This window comes from Temnothorax nylanderi, unplaced genomic scaffold, assembly GCF_030848795.1.
Source record: "Temnothorax nylanderi isolate EJ_2023f unplaced genomic scaffold, tnyl_v1.0 TNYL_tig1025_pilon, whole genome shotgun sequence".
Taxonomy (NCBI): domain Eukaryota; kingdom Metazoa; phylum Arthropoda; class Insecta; order Hymenoptera; family Formicidae; genus Temnothorax; species Temnothorax nylanderi.
In genome coordinates, this window is record NW_027250087.1 from 27,488 (window position 1) to 42,729 (window position 15,242).

Below are 15,242 nucleotides of genomic sequence, written 5' to 3' on the forward strand. Positions count from 1 at the left end.
GAAGAAGCTGCGTAAATTCTTCTAACGTGTCTATCGAATTTAATCTAGTCGCTAAATCGAGCGATATCTAAAAAATAAATTATTTTAATATATATAATAGTATATAAAATAAAGAGACACAGTAGTGTGAAAATTATAAAGCACATCCATACTTTACTACCAATCAGATGGCAGTAAATTATATCATATATATCACAATAAGAATTCGAAATTGTACTAATAGCTGGAATTATTAATACAAACAAAATGTTACAAAAATATTTAGAAATAACATAAAAAATTAAAAATTGTCCAAAGACTTTTAAAAATAATAATAATACGTAAAAATAATATAAAACCTTATTTAAAAGTAAACATATTTCTTGCGCTTGATTTGAAACCGATTATTTCGATATTTCAACGTTAACAGAATATGTATTAATTTATACTCACAATATAAAAATAGTTTCAGCTAACTATAATAAATAAATGTAAAGCATACACAGTGAAAAATAATAAGAATCCGATACATGGAATCCGATATATGGAATCTGTGTTCATAATATATTATACCTCAAGTTCTTTAACAACGATAGAAATACATAATATCTTTCAATATTGCGATTGAAATAATGATCTACAAAAGTGATAATAAAATATTCATACATCATACATCATATTCCGAAAAATTAATTTACTTAAAATAGACGAAAATATATGCAATGTATAAGATAATAAAGAGTTATGAACAATATTAAATATAATTTTGAAGATTCAACAGAAATACAATTTTTATTCTACAGATAGTAATAACTACTGTTTAGAGATAAAGCTTTTTATTACAAAGCGACGCCATTATTTCATGTCTTTTCTTCAAAGTCTATCAACGATTATAATAAAAATTTATATTGAAATTTAAGTATTCTATTAGCAAATAATACTATTACATAATGTCTACAAAGTATTATATATTCAATTTAAAAAATTTACTCGCTCTATCAAATGTAATAAATCAAAGTACGTTTAGTGCGTTTATAAAAGATATTTTACGAAGGATATTAAACAACACCAAATCTATAATACTATATAAATTATTTGTTAATTACACAACAGTAATATGTCACAGATAATTTTATCAGTAGCTTCTAGACTATTAATAAAATACTAAATATTAAAAAGCGACGCCATTATTTCACGTGCCGGGCCTGGGCGAGGTGAACCGATCGGTGTTCTCGCGCCGGTCCCGGGGATCCGAGCTCGGTCCCGTGCCTTGGCCTCCCGCGGATCTTCCTTGCTGCGAGGCTTCCGTGGCGGCGCGAGCCGTCGTGGTCGTCTTCTTCGGCCGTCATTCAACGCTCAGCTCAGAACTCGTTGAACTCGAAAAATATTAAGACGTATTAGAAATAATTAAAAATGAATAAAATATTATTTACAAAACGGTGATAATAAATAAAAATAATATTATTTGAAAAATTATGCAGATAATTATATGTCTTGCGTCACATTTGATATTTTTGATTGATCAGATCAATTGGTCACTTTCATTTCTCCCAAATCGGTTTGTAAAAATAAGTACGGCCTCTTTAAGATTATTCTTACGCTTTTCTATCAGCTTTATAATGCTTGACAAAGTATTTGGATCTTGATTGAAATAAGTTTCTGCGAATCTGTTCACCTTGGACAATTGTTCGTTAGAAAAAACATTCTGAATGATATTATTTATCGTTCAACCTGCAGGTGGTCGTGGGACTTTCCTTGGAAATGGTTCACGAAAGCCATGAATAGATGTATCCACTCATGCTCATCCACTTGTGAACACGCAGAAGAGAGTGCCATAAACGTTTGCGCAAGGAGACAGTTCCTCGTTTCTTTATATTATCTGCAAGAATATATATGATGGTTACTACAGTCTGCATCTTTGTAAAGCAAATCATATCTGAGTTATAATTATAAATATAGAATATTTGTTGCAAAATAAAATTTTCTCCTATTCCAGTCCTTTGGCAAAATTCTACAACGTATAGAAATAGATAACAAATAATTTATTGAAAGTTATTGGAATTACTCTATATATATATATTTTTTAATTTAAATATTTTAATTTAAATAAATATATTTATTTATTTGTTTACTTATTTAATTATTTATTTAAATTAAAATATCGTAAAAAGTATAACGTTATATAAGATGTCTTGTTCCTACTTGTTATCAGATGTTACGCTGTAAGATATGTCTTTCACTATGTATACACCCTGTATGTGTTCTTTTGACAGCTGTCTTAACCTCTCACTGCAGCTCACTGCTGGTCACGGCTGCTCCCTAGACGCAGTGGCTCGCAGTCTCGAAATATTCGTGCGTTCCAAAACCCATAAAAAAAAAGTGTTGCAACCTTTCCGTGAACGACTGTACATCTTCGCTCTGAGGCCTACGAACTCCGTCATGATCGCGCCGTTGTTCTCGTCCTTCATCAGACCGGGCACCTTCTTGTTGACTCGCGGCATACCGTGCGCGTTATTCTCCGCGTAATCGCTCGTGTCGAACCTGTCTATGTCGCGTCTCATACGCTCGTACGCGTCTTCGCACTCCAGCGAATAGATCAGGCTATCGGTGTACAGAATTCGACACCGGTCGCGATAGAGCGGCGCCATGTAGTCGTAGTGAAACTCGTAGAGACGCGTCTTGGATATCTCGAGAATACACATACCCACGTAGACCGGCTTGTTGAATTTTACCTCGAGCTTCCGCAGCTCGATCGCGACCAGATTCTCCGAGAAGACGCTTCTACTGTGAAAGTTCGGCCTGCCGATCAACGCCTCCGCGCCGTATCTCCCGTCCCATCGCGTCACGAGACGCACGTCCACGTGAGCGCGCACGTTCTCCATCGTTTTGCCGAATACAGCATTGTTCATCAGTTTGTGCATGTTCCGTTCGAACTCGTTGCTCGCGCGCGTCCTGAACGTCGTGTTCAGCTCGATGTAGCCGCGAAGCCACGGTGACTGGGCGAATCGCAGCACTCGACGAACGCGAGTCAGACGCAAACCGAGTCGCAGACATTGCTGCAAGTTTCGATAGTGCGTCACGTAGCGCGATTTGTCGTAGAGAGTAGCGAGCAGTTTCTCCTGCCGCTTACCGGGCGGTTTATCGCGCGTCGGGCACAGCGGCAGGTCCGCGTGGGCGTCGTGCAGTTCCGGCGGATACTCGAGATCCACCTCCAGAATGTAACCGACCTCGCTGTCCGTCGGCACGGTCGTCACGTCGAAATTCTCGGGGTCGTCGAGCCACTGGAAATTCGCGTACTGCAGCGATTCGCCCATAGCCCAACCGTACAGATTGTTCACGTCGTAATACATGAGATACGTAGTGGCCTAGGACGAGTCGTACGTCGGTACGTGCCTGTTGTTGGCTCGCGCGTACCTGAGCAAACATTGACTGAGCCCGCCGCGTATTCCGCGTTCCACGAACATCGCCATGTCGATGTCGGTGAGCAGCTCGAAACGCACGTTGGTGTACCTCAACATGGCGTCCCACGTGTACCCCGGCAATGTATAATAATACGCGGGATCCAGCCCATAACTCGCTAGACACGTGTCCCGAAAATTTTCAAAGATATCCGCCAGAAGAAGCACGTCGGTCTTGAGATACAGATCGCTGTACTCGCCGAGATCCCGCACGCGAAAACGTCGCCAGACCCTCGTCGCGTGCTCGTAATCGCTCTCGCTCGCGGTCTCGTCGGTCAGGGAGCTGTAAAAGACCTCGCGCGGCGGAAGCTCGGTCTCCCGCAGTTTGTCCTCGCTGTCGACGTACTCGTACGGAAATACTCCCTTGCGAGTGAGCAGATCGAGATCCTCCGTGCTCAATTCCGCGTTCTCCGAGCGCGTTATTCTCAGCTTGTCCTTGTCCAGATAGGACGCCAGGGTTTCGAGACTCGCGGCTAAAAATTTGTACGAGTCTACGAATCGAAGCTTCACGAATCGATTATACATCCCGTCCGTTTGCGTCTCCTTAACGGTCTTCGAGAAAGATATGTAATTTTCCTTCGTAAGCGGCAGGAGATCGACCCCACCCTCGAAATCGTTCGCGATTTTCTCGATGATAAAGTGCGCGTCGTAACCCGACAGATTGTGGAAGAACACGGGAATCACGTACACGTTTCTGTAATTCAGATTGCAACGAGAATGCGCCGGACCTCTGTAGCGTCCGGTTAGATGACATTGATCTCGCATGCGCTTATCCTCCGGTTGGAACGCTTTCCGACACACGTGACAATGCGTCGCGCGCTGAAATTCGAGTTTCTCGTCCTCCGTAAGTTCTACCATCGATATATTGGTGGAGAATTTAATCTTAGCGTGACGTGCAAGAACGCGAAGCTCGTTCACGAACCACGAAACGCAGTCGTCGCCGCGACGATATCTGTACGCGGATACGGTATCGTCGTAGATGCAGCACAGATAGTAGCCCAGGCTGAACGGTACGTGACGCTGATAAGCGTATCTTTTCGTTCTCGCGCCTCCTTCGGCATTCTCCCTCTCCCGCTGTTCGAGAAGACACTCCAGATCCGCGTACACCACGAAGGGGAGTCGCTCCTTTCTGTCGCGATTGTCGAACGACAGCCACTTATCGTCCTCGTTCGGAAGAACGATGGCGCAGTCGTTCATTCGGCCGCAGTCGACGCTGTGAGCGGCCAACTTTTCACGCGTATAGAAATAGTGTAGACATCTGCGAAGTAACGTGCGTGCGATTACTATGCGTATATAAAATAACACCGCGTCGTTTCCTTATTCCTCAGGTTGCTTTACTTACCAATCGCAAACGTGCTTCGCACACCGTTTCGCGGTCAATTGCGAATTCACCAATCGCGACAGATTCTTTATCCAGGCGAAATGGCCCCTGTTGACGCCGCGTAGCGTATCGCGCAGATACAGGAGATTTACGTGTCTATCCCTCTTATCGTCGGTTAACCGCAGAGGCACGATCGCGTTGCGGTCGGCGCCCCGTCCAAACTTATCTTTTTTTTCGATTCCTTCCCGGGTTGTAAATACGTTGATCGATACGTCGTTTTGACGTTCGAACTTTCCGATCTGTTTCAGATCTATGGGAAACTTGATCCCGTCGAGATTCAGCACCGTCGCGTAATCGGGATACGAGCCGCATCGTTCGGCGTTGTGTTTGGCGGGATACAGAGCCGCGACCACCGCACGCGCGAAACACGTGTCGTTCTCCGATCGCACGTTGACCACCGCCTGTTTAAGTCTTATACCTAGCGGTATCTTCATCCAACATCCCACATGCATGGGATTACATTTGTTCACGTTCACCGTTAGGTTGAGTATTCGCGACAACGCCCATCCGCTGTCGCATTCCTGAAATTCGTCCAACGCCGCTAGAATCGCGTCGCGCACGTGCTTTTCGTACCACTCGCCCAGATCGGACCCTTGGAGGAGCTGTTCGTTCCGCGTAGCGATACTCTTCACATCGGTCTTAACGTCCGCTACGAATTCCCCATTGAATATGGTATTGACCTTCAGACACACGTATCTGTTCAAATTATCCTGCACTTTTTCGAGCACGGTGCCCTTCGCATCCTCGAGAAATCGCGCTGGTTCGATGTACGTAGAGTTCGTCACAGCGCCGGTGAGTACGCGACTTTGGAACGCTGTATCGATCTCGACCCACGAAAATCCTCCGCTAACGCCGCTGCTGCTACCGCCGTCCCCACCGTCCAGACCGGCACCTACGACGCGTTCGAATCGTCGGCGCAGATCCTCCCTCGAACCTTCCAATCGCGCTATTCGAGCCACCAGAGCGTTCACGGCCCCCGTGTTTCCTCGCCCCCCAGATTGTCTGACTCGAGTAGGTAAGCTACGTTAGTCCTAAATCACTCTGTGTGCGTGCATGCGTGTGTGTGTCACCGTGTGTGCGTGCGTGTGTGTGTGTGTGATAATCGACAGGATCTCGTTATCGTAACCCGTTTTCGGGCGCCGCGGGGAGGGGGTGGGGGTACCGCGTTTCCGGCGCCGCGGGGGAGGGGTCCGCGGGGTGAGGGGACCCGCGTTCGCGTTTTCGCCGCGCCGCGGGGTGAGGGGACCCGCGTGCAACGGCCGCGTCGGTCCGCGTGACGTCACACGGCACGCTCCCGCTCGCGTTATCTCTCCCTCGTAGATGTTCTCTCGCGCCCCCGTCCCCCGTTCGCGCGCGTCTTCTCGTTTGCGCGGTCTCTCACGCTCCAACTCGGGTGATCTCTTCATTCATTCTCCATTATATTTAAACTTATTTAATGTATAAATAATATTATATGTTAAGCTTTTTTAAACATATTTAAATTATAATGTTTATATGAATCATATATAATCTTTTTTTTTTACTATTTTTATAAAATCATTTGCCCTATTTAAGCATCACTATTACTAGCTTATCTAAAGGGAATGGAATCGGCGAAATAACTGAAAACAGATTTTAAAAATTATTTTATATTTTATATTTTATATTTTGAAGTTATACATTTCTTCAAATAATGTATTTGAAGTTTTTCGAAATAATTTTACCAAATTTCCGGCTCGTAGATACGCATTTCGAACAAAATTTGTAAATCGAATATGTCTTCCTCGCCGCTCTGCTCCCATATTAGATCGTTGGCTTCACGATCAATCGATCTGAAATAGCGAGTCCACCTTTGATGCTCCAAATTTGAGAAGCCATCGATTCTCACCTCATCACGATATAATCGCTGAACCGTCGCTGAAATCAGATTACATAAAATTAAAAAATGTTAAAAATATAAAGATACGAAGTATACATACCTGGCCACGAAGAATTCGAATTTTCATCATGTCTGTAACGCGCACCTCAACGATGGGTATGTTATCAACCCATACTATCTGTAAAAGTTATATACCAGTTAATATTTACAAATTTGCACTTTAATCGCGAATTGTTATACACACCCCAGTCGTTGGATAAGATATTTGAATCACATCTTCAATATAAGCCATTATATAGCAGTTATGTAACAAAATGCATGTAATAAGCCGTATGTTTGCAAAGAGAGACGGTGCTCTGACCCGAGGCAGAGCTCAATTTATAAGGAACGAAAAATGTAGAGAGAGGGTTGTACGTGATTTATCTGCGGCATTGAAAAAAACTAGCTGTCATGAAAAATAATCTTCTACTTACCGTTGCATCTTGCAATCGCGGGTGGATACTTTGAACCGCTATCGAATATAATGAGAAGCGAGGATGCGCGTGATTTATCTGTGGCATATTATGTTATGCGAAAATAATCCTTGCGAGAAAAAAGACAGCTATTGAACAGCTATCAAACAACTAAAACATCTTTAAAAACAACTAAAAACAACTAAAAAAACAGCTATCAAACAACTAAAAACAGCTATCAAACAACTAAAACATCTTTAAAAACAGCTATCAAACAACTAAAACATCTTTAAAAACAACTAAAAACAACTATCAAACAGCTATCAAACAACTAAAAAACTACTAAAACAGTTTTAAAAACAGCTATCAAACAACTATCAAACAACTAAAAACATCTTTAAAAACAACTAAAAACAATTAAAAACAACTATCAAACAGCTATCAAACAATTAAAAACAACTAAAACAGCTATCAAACAACTATCAAACAACTAAAAACAGCTTTTGAACAGCTAAAACAGCTTTTGAGAACAGCTAAAACATCTATATTATACTACAAACTATGTGGGAAAAAGGAAATAAAACATTTTATATATACATATATATAGTTTATTTAAAAAATCATAATTTTTTCTGGTGTCGCGACCACCAGTTAAATATTTTTAATACATTTTGTAATGCGCAATTCTTAACATGTTTTTCACATCTTATAGTATTAGTAACATCTAGATTATTTAAAGATTCGATATCTTCGTAATCGGCATCCAAAGTCTCAATGTTTAGATTTTTTCTAGCTTTATTCTCAAGTAGATCCACCAGCCATTTTCGTTTCTGGCATCCCTTGACGTACACAAGAGTCGACGTCTCGTCGCCCTCTCCAAGCACGGCCGATGTAATTAAATGTTTCGCCATGCTGTATGACACGTTTCCATCCTCCCATCGTAGTCCATGGTGATTTGCAATCAACCAAGAAGCGCATGATTTGTCGGATTTCATGAGGAGACTCCATGGCATGGGACATGTAAAAATGTAATGCGCCAAAACGATCCCGTTTCTCAGAACCGCCACCTCCTTTACGACAAATTTCATCCCGACGGTGAAGCCTTGCAGATCGACAAACGTTGGTACGATCATGACGAAACGACGGAGCAATCTGTATCTTATCGCGGTACATCAGTGCTTCTTATATCGCAATACCCGCTGATATTGCAATTTACATGATTTTGCGCACTACGTTCGACAATGGACAGTATTCGATTACGTGATCATGCAAGATGAGACAATAGGCGGTAGTATTTGCCGGTACATTCTCTTTGCAGTCAAATTCTATTCGCACATCCACGGTGGCGCTCTTGACAGATTCGTTTTGTCGCGAGTAATCGATGATAACAAAAGGTCCTTTTGTCAGAAATGTAACCACGGTGCAAAGCGTATCGAAGCAGTCGTATCCGTAATAAGTTTTACAAAAACACGCATACATATCGAAAAGGACGGGCTTGGAAAAATTCCCCGTTCGCGCACGTCTTCTCGCTCCCGTCACCCATTATAGTTAGATCATTTTTATATTATTTTAAGTGATTTATTTATTGGAAATAAGAGGAAGAATATTTAATAATTTATATGAGACAGATGAGAAAAACGTTTAATGATCGCGCGACGAATGCGGCACGCGCATTCTTATCGAGAGTTACCGCTCTGTAATTCTAAACCGCTGACGGTGGACAAGGGTACGGTAGACAGAAGGAAAGATAATTTTAGATACAGTGATATGCATTTTAATATACATTTATTTCTCATGTAATGCATCGTGTATAATATTATCTGCAGCATACGCCAACAGTTCGCAATCAATAATCGAATTTTTATCATAAAATTCACGCAAGATTCTAACTGCATTACATTTATCGGCGATACAATTTTGTCGTAAAATGGCTACAAATTGTTTAAATTTTTCACTTACGCCATGAACATTTTGGCATAGTTGAAAATACACATTCTCGACGCAATGTTCTAGTTCGAACAGGAAGAGTACGGTTGATGGTTTCATGTACAAGCTGGTGGCGCACGATGTCAATTTTACAATATCTGCGTCACGTATTTTAACGAGTTCCAGATCTCGAAACGCTAGCGATGATGGCGCTGGTGACTGCACGAGTCGCTGAATATCTGCACGTTTTTCGATGAATGTCACCCACGTTGCATGAGGCAGAATTATCCGATTGCCTCGGTTATCACCAATAAGTATATCCACAGAGGACATAGGTCCCACGTTGATTCCAACATCCAAAAATTTATACGCTGTCGATGTCAAGGCAAATTTTCTTCCCAAAATACGAGGCGTGTAGCGGGGTTTATCAAAACTGAAAAAATACAATTATGTTTATAAAAGTTTTTTTTTTGCACAAGTATATACGAAAATTAGCAGTACTTACTCATTGTGCTGTTTCTCGCACGTTTCATCCTGAATCGGAACGTAGTAGTTCATTATACCCTCATACATATCGAAGTGGTATCTGTAGAATCCTCGGAGCGAATGGGGATACAAATATTAGCGGACCCCATTTTATTTTGCACTCCCCACCACACTGTAAACCGAGCGCGTTTCCAATAGGCAGATGTGACAAGTTTGATCTGAAGATAATCCCATGTGTTGATCCTTCATTATAAACATCACGAACACTACCTTGAATCGTACAGCAACATGTTTTAAGGTAGCTTTGTGCAAACATACAATTGTTTGCAGTTTTACTGATATGCAATACAGAATGTTTAGGACACCGCTTGTTAGTGCAAGTGAGCACGTTTCGAAATCCAACTTCTCTGCCACGCAGCAAACGCACTATCGACGAGCAATAACGTCCGTCCGTTCCCATACTCTCTTTTTACAGATATATCAATCAACTCTCAACTGCACGAGTAAATCTTGACTGCGCGCTAGAATCCTCGCAGACCATTTATACATACAAAAATGCGAATCTTGCAAATGTACGGATGCTGAGATCACGGTGAAATTAGATATGATAAAAAAGCAAACGATGCATTATTAGTAGAATATAAAATGACGAATCTGGGACATACGCTCAGTAGTCGAAAATTGGAAGTCGTGAGTACAATAAAGTGTGTCAGGAAGAGGATCGTGTAATAAAATGTGTTTTGTAGAAATACCGCGAGAAATTAAATTGAAGAAAGCGGTGATAAATGTGCGATCAATGGATAATGCATGTTTCGCATGGTCAGTGGTGGCTGCTCTGCATCCAGCCCAAAGAAATGCAGAACGGGAATCGTCGTATCCTCATTACACGTCGGTGCTAAATCTTACAGACATTGAGTTTCCAATGACGATGGATCAAATTAAACAGTTTGAAAATCACAACGATATATCAATCAACGTCTTCAGCATCGAGAAAAAAAACAAGGAACTTGCTATCCTGCCAATACGGGTTACTGGTCGAAAGATGGACAGACATGTAAATCTGCTGTACGTGCAGGACCCACGAGACAACAATGGTGGGCATTTTGCGTGGATCAAGAACCTATCCCGCCTCGTGAGCTCGCAAATCAACAGGCACCGTGGTCAGAAATACTTTTGCGATCGGTGAGTATATTGTGGTGGCAATTTGTTGTGCCGGACTCCGATTCAAGGGATCGGAACAGAGTTCGTTCTGGATCCGCCGGGAGGAAGGGACAATCACTTGGCCAGTCACTTGTTCAAACGACACTTTAATAAACTCTTCAATTAATTAATACAAATGGCTTCTTTGATTCACTGCCCTGACTTGCGGGCGTTCGTTATAGAATAGGTTACGTCGGTCGTGCGCGATTAGTCTTACGTTCTAGACTGCCCGCCGTTCCTTGGAAGGGCGGGCTTTTATCGCCTCGGCATCGCTGACTTAGCAGTCAGCGATTTTGACTTCGCGATCAACGTCCTAGCGGGCTGGTGAAATCCCGAATGACCATATATGGTCATTGCCGCGACGCGTGCTGGCTTTCGCGTCATCGGTCCTCGTCGCTAGGGTCGGATTACCAAGTAATCCGGCCCTCGGTGTTGCCAGGTGCCATTCTCTATCGCGAATACGTTGTGCGCTCACAACATCCCTTCCCCCGTGGAAAAAGAAAAACTGAGGTATGAAGTTTTTCGTTTCATTTGTTTTACATATAGGATATTGTTTTCTTTTCCCATGGAGGTTACATTATTCGTTATTTTATTTTTCCTGTAATAGTAATTCCGATTCCTATTATTATAATTTATGTCGCATACAAATTTTGTGTCGAGTTACGGTTTTCTTTATCTATCGCTAGGAGGGTAGGTGTGGTTTTCGATATTATGAATATGTTTTTATTATCGTACACCGGAAGGGGTGTTCTGCATACAATTTCGTGGTTAGGATACGTTAGGATTATCATGTAGTATGTATTTATTTTCACCTAGTTTTGAACAGTGTTCCAATTGTCGGTTTGTATTTCGAAAGGAAAATGTGCTCTTTGGGATAGGTGAGTCGTCGCTTCTCTCATTTCGGTTATAATGTTTTCGAGGGGAAGTAGTCGCCCAAGTGCTATTCCGATCTTAGAGTACGTGAGATACGCTAAAACGTCTTCTACATCGTTTGTTAATTTGTTGATTATCGCAGTTATTGCTAACAGGTGTTCGTCTATTTCCTCGCGATGCGCTAGATTCGATACTCGTTGTTCTACTCGTTTCGTGATGTTCGCTAATAATGATTATCCTATTAATATTATAATATTCGCGTTTAAAATAGGCTTTTCCTTGTTTTATTTATTAATATGTATCTATATTTTGCTTTTACTCCTTTATAACTGCTTTTAAACGGTTGGCGTGGACGCGTAACGTCTTTCGTTTTGTTTTAATAGTATAGTTCACGTCGCTATGCTTTTCGAGGATCACGTACGGTCCGATCCATTGGGACTCGAGTTTTTTCGATCGTCCGCGTCGTACTGTCTCGTCATGTAATAGTACCTTGTCACCTACTTTAAACGTGTCCTTGTTACTCTTTTTGTCGCATGGTGGTTTTGCCTTGCTTAATTTTCTGCTGGCGTAGATGTTCGGTCGAACTTGGCCTACTGGCCCCTGAGAACGCACGGCTCCGGTGGCGAAATCTGATGCGTCCGTCGCCGCGCTCAGCTTATCTTCTTTTAAATAAAATACATTGCAAATTTTTCCTAGTGCTTTTCGCTCTTTGCTATTTAATTGATCAGTTTGCAATTGCGCGTATAATTTTTTGAATTGCGCTGAAATGGATTCGCGTTTTTTGGTCGCGTGTAACGTGAGTACGTTAGTTGTGTCACTTACCGGCTTCTCTTTTAGAGTTACGCGCGGTATGGGTGTCTCTACTAATTTTTCCACGCCGTTGGACATGCTTATCGGGCATTCGAAATCTGTCGGCTCCATCAAACAGTGTCCGATAAATACTCTTGGTGTAGGTTCTTTACCTTTTACGATACCTACTCTGCTGCGGGGTGGTGAGTTCACCTTCTTATATGGTCGGAGTTTAAATGTAACTCTTCCGATGTGTACCTGCTTTGTGGCGTGTGAGATAACGGCTTTGCGCTTTGTGAGGAAATCATTCCCCAGTATTCCCTCATGATCGATCGGGAATTCATCCTCTACCACGTACATGGTATGGCGTATTTTCTGGCTTCCGAGGTCTACGGTTGCTTTTATTTTTCCGAGAGTGTGGATCTTGTGTCCCGTCACTCCGGTCAAAGTCAGGCGTTTTTCTCGCACCATAGTGTCGCCTTTTAAATTTCCTACTTTGATTAGCGTCAGGATCGCTCCTGAGTCTAATAAGAAATTTGTTTTGCCTTTCTTGGCCTCTTGAATAGGCAGTGTTATCAGGTTTAGGGTATGTATGTTACGTTTCCCCGTTATCTGCGACACTTGATACTCCTCGGCGGCTCGTGCCTTATTCTTCTTTGGTCTCTCGTCTTCTTCGCTGCCGCTACTGGAGGAGGATTCATCGCTCGTTTCTCGCGATTTCTTTTTTCTTACCCTTAAACCATTTACTGGCGCCTTTTTGGGGGCGTCCGTTTTCGATCGGCTTGATCGTTCCGTGTTGGGTCGTCCGTTCAGCGACCAACACTCTTCTCGCTTATGTCCGGTCTTTCTGCAATAGGTGCACTCGATCGTATTTATCCCGCCGGGCTTGTCCGCTTTCGGCAACGAGAATCTATTTGCATGTCGGCTCGTACGGCAATCTCGCCCGTAATGGCCTGTTTCTCCACATTTGTGGCACTGTATCGCCTCATTCCCCGGATATCGCGCGTTTTCCGTGTTAAAGTTAGTTTTGTTTGGCGTCTGTCCGTTCCGCGGGGAGGGGCCCTTTACCTTTTCCTCCGCACTGGCGCCGGTTATTGCTTCCTGCAAAGTTCGGTATCGTTGCGCTCTGACTATCATTTTTATGTCGTCATGCAGGCCGATCTGGAAGTTATGCAAGGCTTGCATCTTAATACTGTCCAGTATCGCTTTCTGCTGCTCTTGCGAGTGCCCTTGGCCTTCTTCCATGGCCTCGTACAGTTCTCTCGCGAGCTTCTCGACTCGACGCCCAAATTCCTGCGCTCCTTCTCCCGGTTTCTGTTTCAGGGAATTAAATTCCAGCTGCAGGTGGGTCATACCGCGCTTTCCGAGGTATTCCGTTTCGAGCTCTCGTTTCAGCTGCTCGAAATCACGAATATCGCGCGTGTCGAAGTCGGTCATGGCTCTGCCTTTAAATTTCGTGCATAAAATTGCTTCTAGGAGCATGGCTTCGTCCGCGGGCTGTATATTTTTCATCGTGTAGTTACTTGCGCTGATAAATTCGCGGACGCGCTCTCTCGATTCTCCGTTTATCTCGGGAATCATATTTCGAGCCTCCTTCAGGCTGAGAAATCCGATATTGTGCCCTGGCTGGTTACGAACGTCGCTATTTGTCCGCCCGTACGTAACATCTAGTGGGCCCTGGCTGCGCCCGCGGCGCTCTATTTCGGCGGGGCGCTCATAAGCACCGGATTCTACCCGGCGCATTCGGTCCTGTAATTCGCGAATCGCGCGGAGCATTTCTACGGAGCGGTCGAATTCCGCAGCCTCAGCGCGTTCTATTCGGGTCTGCGTGTCGCGCATCATCCGCTGGATGTCGGTAATCATGGTGCCTAGCGCTCCTAGGTCTGTTTGTGATTGTTGTGCCGCTCCTTGGCCTGCTCGTGCCGGCTCAGGGGCTCGGCTTTGGTCCCTTCCGGACGATCGCTGGGCTTCCGATCGTAACCGATTGGTTTCCTCGCTCTCTTGAGCGGGCGTTATGTCTACTCGTGGCGCAGGGGCCGCATTAGCTCTCTGTTGGCTCATTTTATTTGTTCGCGGGGTGTAATCCTCTTCCGTCGGGTCAAACAAGTCGCTCTCGTATGACGTCAGGGAGAATTTTCCTCTCCCTGCGTTCTCGCTTTGAGTATCGGCCGAGGTGTCCGATCGTGCGTCACCTTCGGTCGGGGGCTGTCTGTGCGCGTCACTGTGTTCGTTGCTGCTTGTATGGTCTGCGCTATCACGCGGGTTTTCGTTTGCGTCGCAAAGGCTGGTGTCTAAAAATTCGAACTCGCGTTCAACGACGACGTTGGGGTGTAACTCGAGCACCGGGGTACTCGCGTCGTCGAGTTGCGCGCCTAAGTTTCGCCGCACGCGATCTAGTTCGTCGTTCGCGAGTCGCGTGGCGCGAAAACGATTCCGGATGCTGTTCTCGATTGCTCGTTGCGCGCGCTCGCTCAACACGAATGACGCGTTGCTGACGGGGGGATGCCGGGACAAGTCGTCCGACATCAATCGACGCTTACGCTCTCAGATCCTGCAATCGCGGAAAGTGATTCTGCGCTTGCAGTTGTGGGGGACGCTCGCGGAGATACAATCCTTTTTCGCGGCGCGTGCCGGTATCGGCTTACAATGGGAATGCAGACTTACATTACCGCCGAATAACGCATCGTCACCGCTTCTGCCGCGTCGACGCCTGACAGGGCCGCTCCTCTGCTCGTGCGTTGTCTCCGCTTAGCTGCGTCCCTCCCGCGCTGCTTCGCTGGCTCGCTGCGTCCCTGCGTCGCTGCTCCGGGCTGGCGAGTCCGTGCGGTAGGTCGGGGCCT

General features: G+C 44.2%; 1 protein-coding gene and 1 long non-coding RNA gene across 2 annotated transcripts; both read right to left on the bottom strand.

Moving 5' to 3' along the window:
* Positions 1-1,054: 1,054 nt before the first annotated feature.
* LOC139786393 (uncharacterized) lies at positions 1,055-2,331 on the bottom strand. Its single transcript, XR_011722269.1, has 2 exons — positions 2,182-2,331; positions 1,055-1,858 (listed from the first exon to the last, which is right to left on the bottom strand). It is a non-coding gene; the product is annotated as an uncharacterized lncRNA (long non-coding RNA).
* A 6,582-nt stretch (positions 2,332-8,913) lies between these two features.
* On the bottom strand, positions 8,914-9,612 carry LOC139786394 (uncharacterized). Its single transcript, XM_071725552.1, has 2 exons — positions 9,560-9,612; positions 8,914-9,487 (listed from the first exon to the last, which is right to left on the bottom strand). Exons 1-2 carry the CDS (start codon positions 9,610-9,612, stop codon positions 8,914-8,916), a joined length of 627 nt encoding a protein of 208 aa, XP_071581653.1.
* Between the last annotated feature and the right edge of the window lie 5,630 nt (positions 9,613-15,242).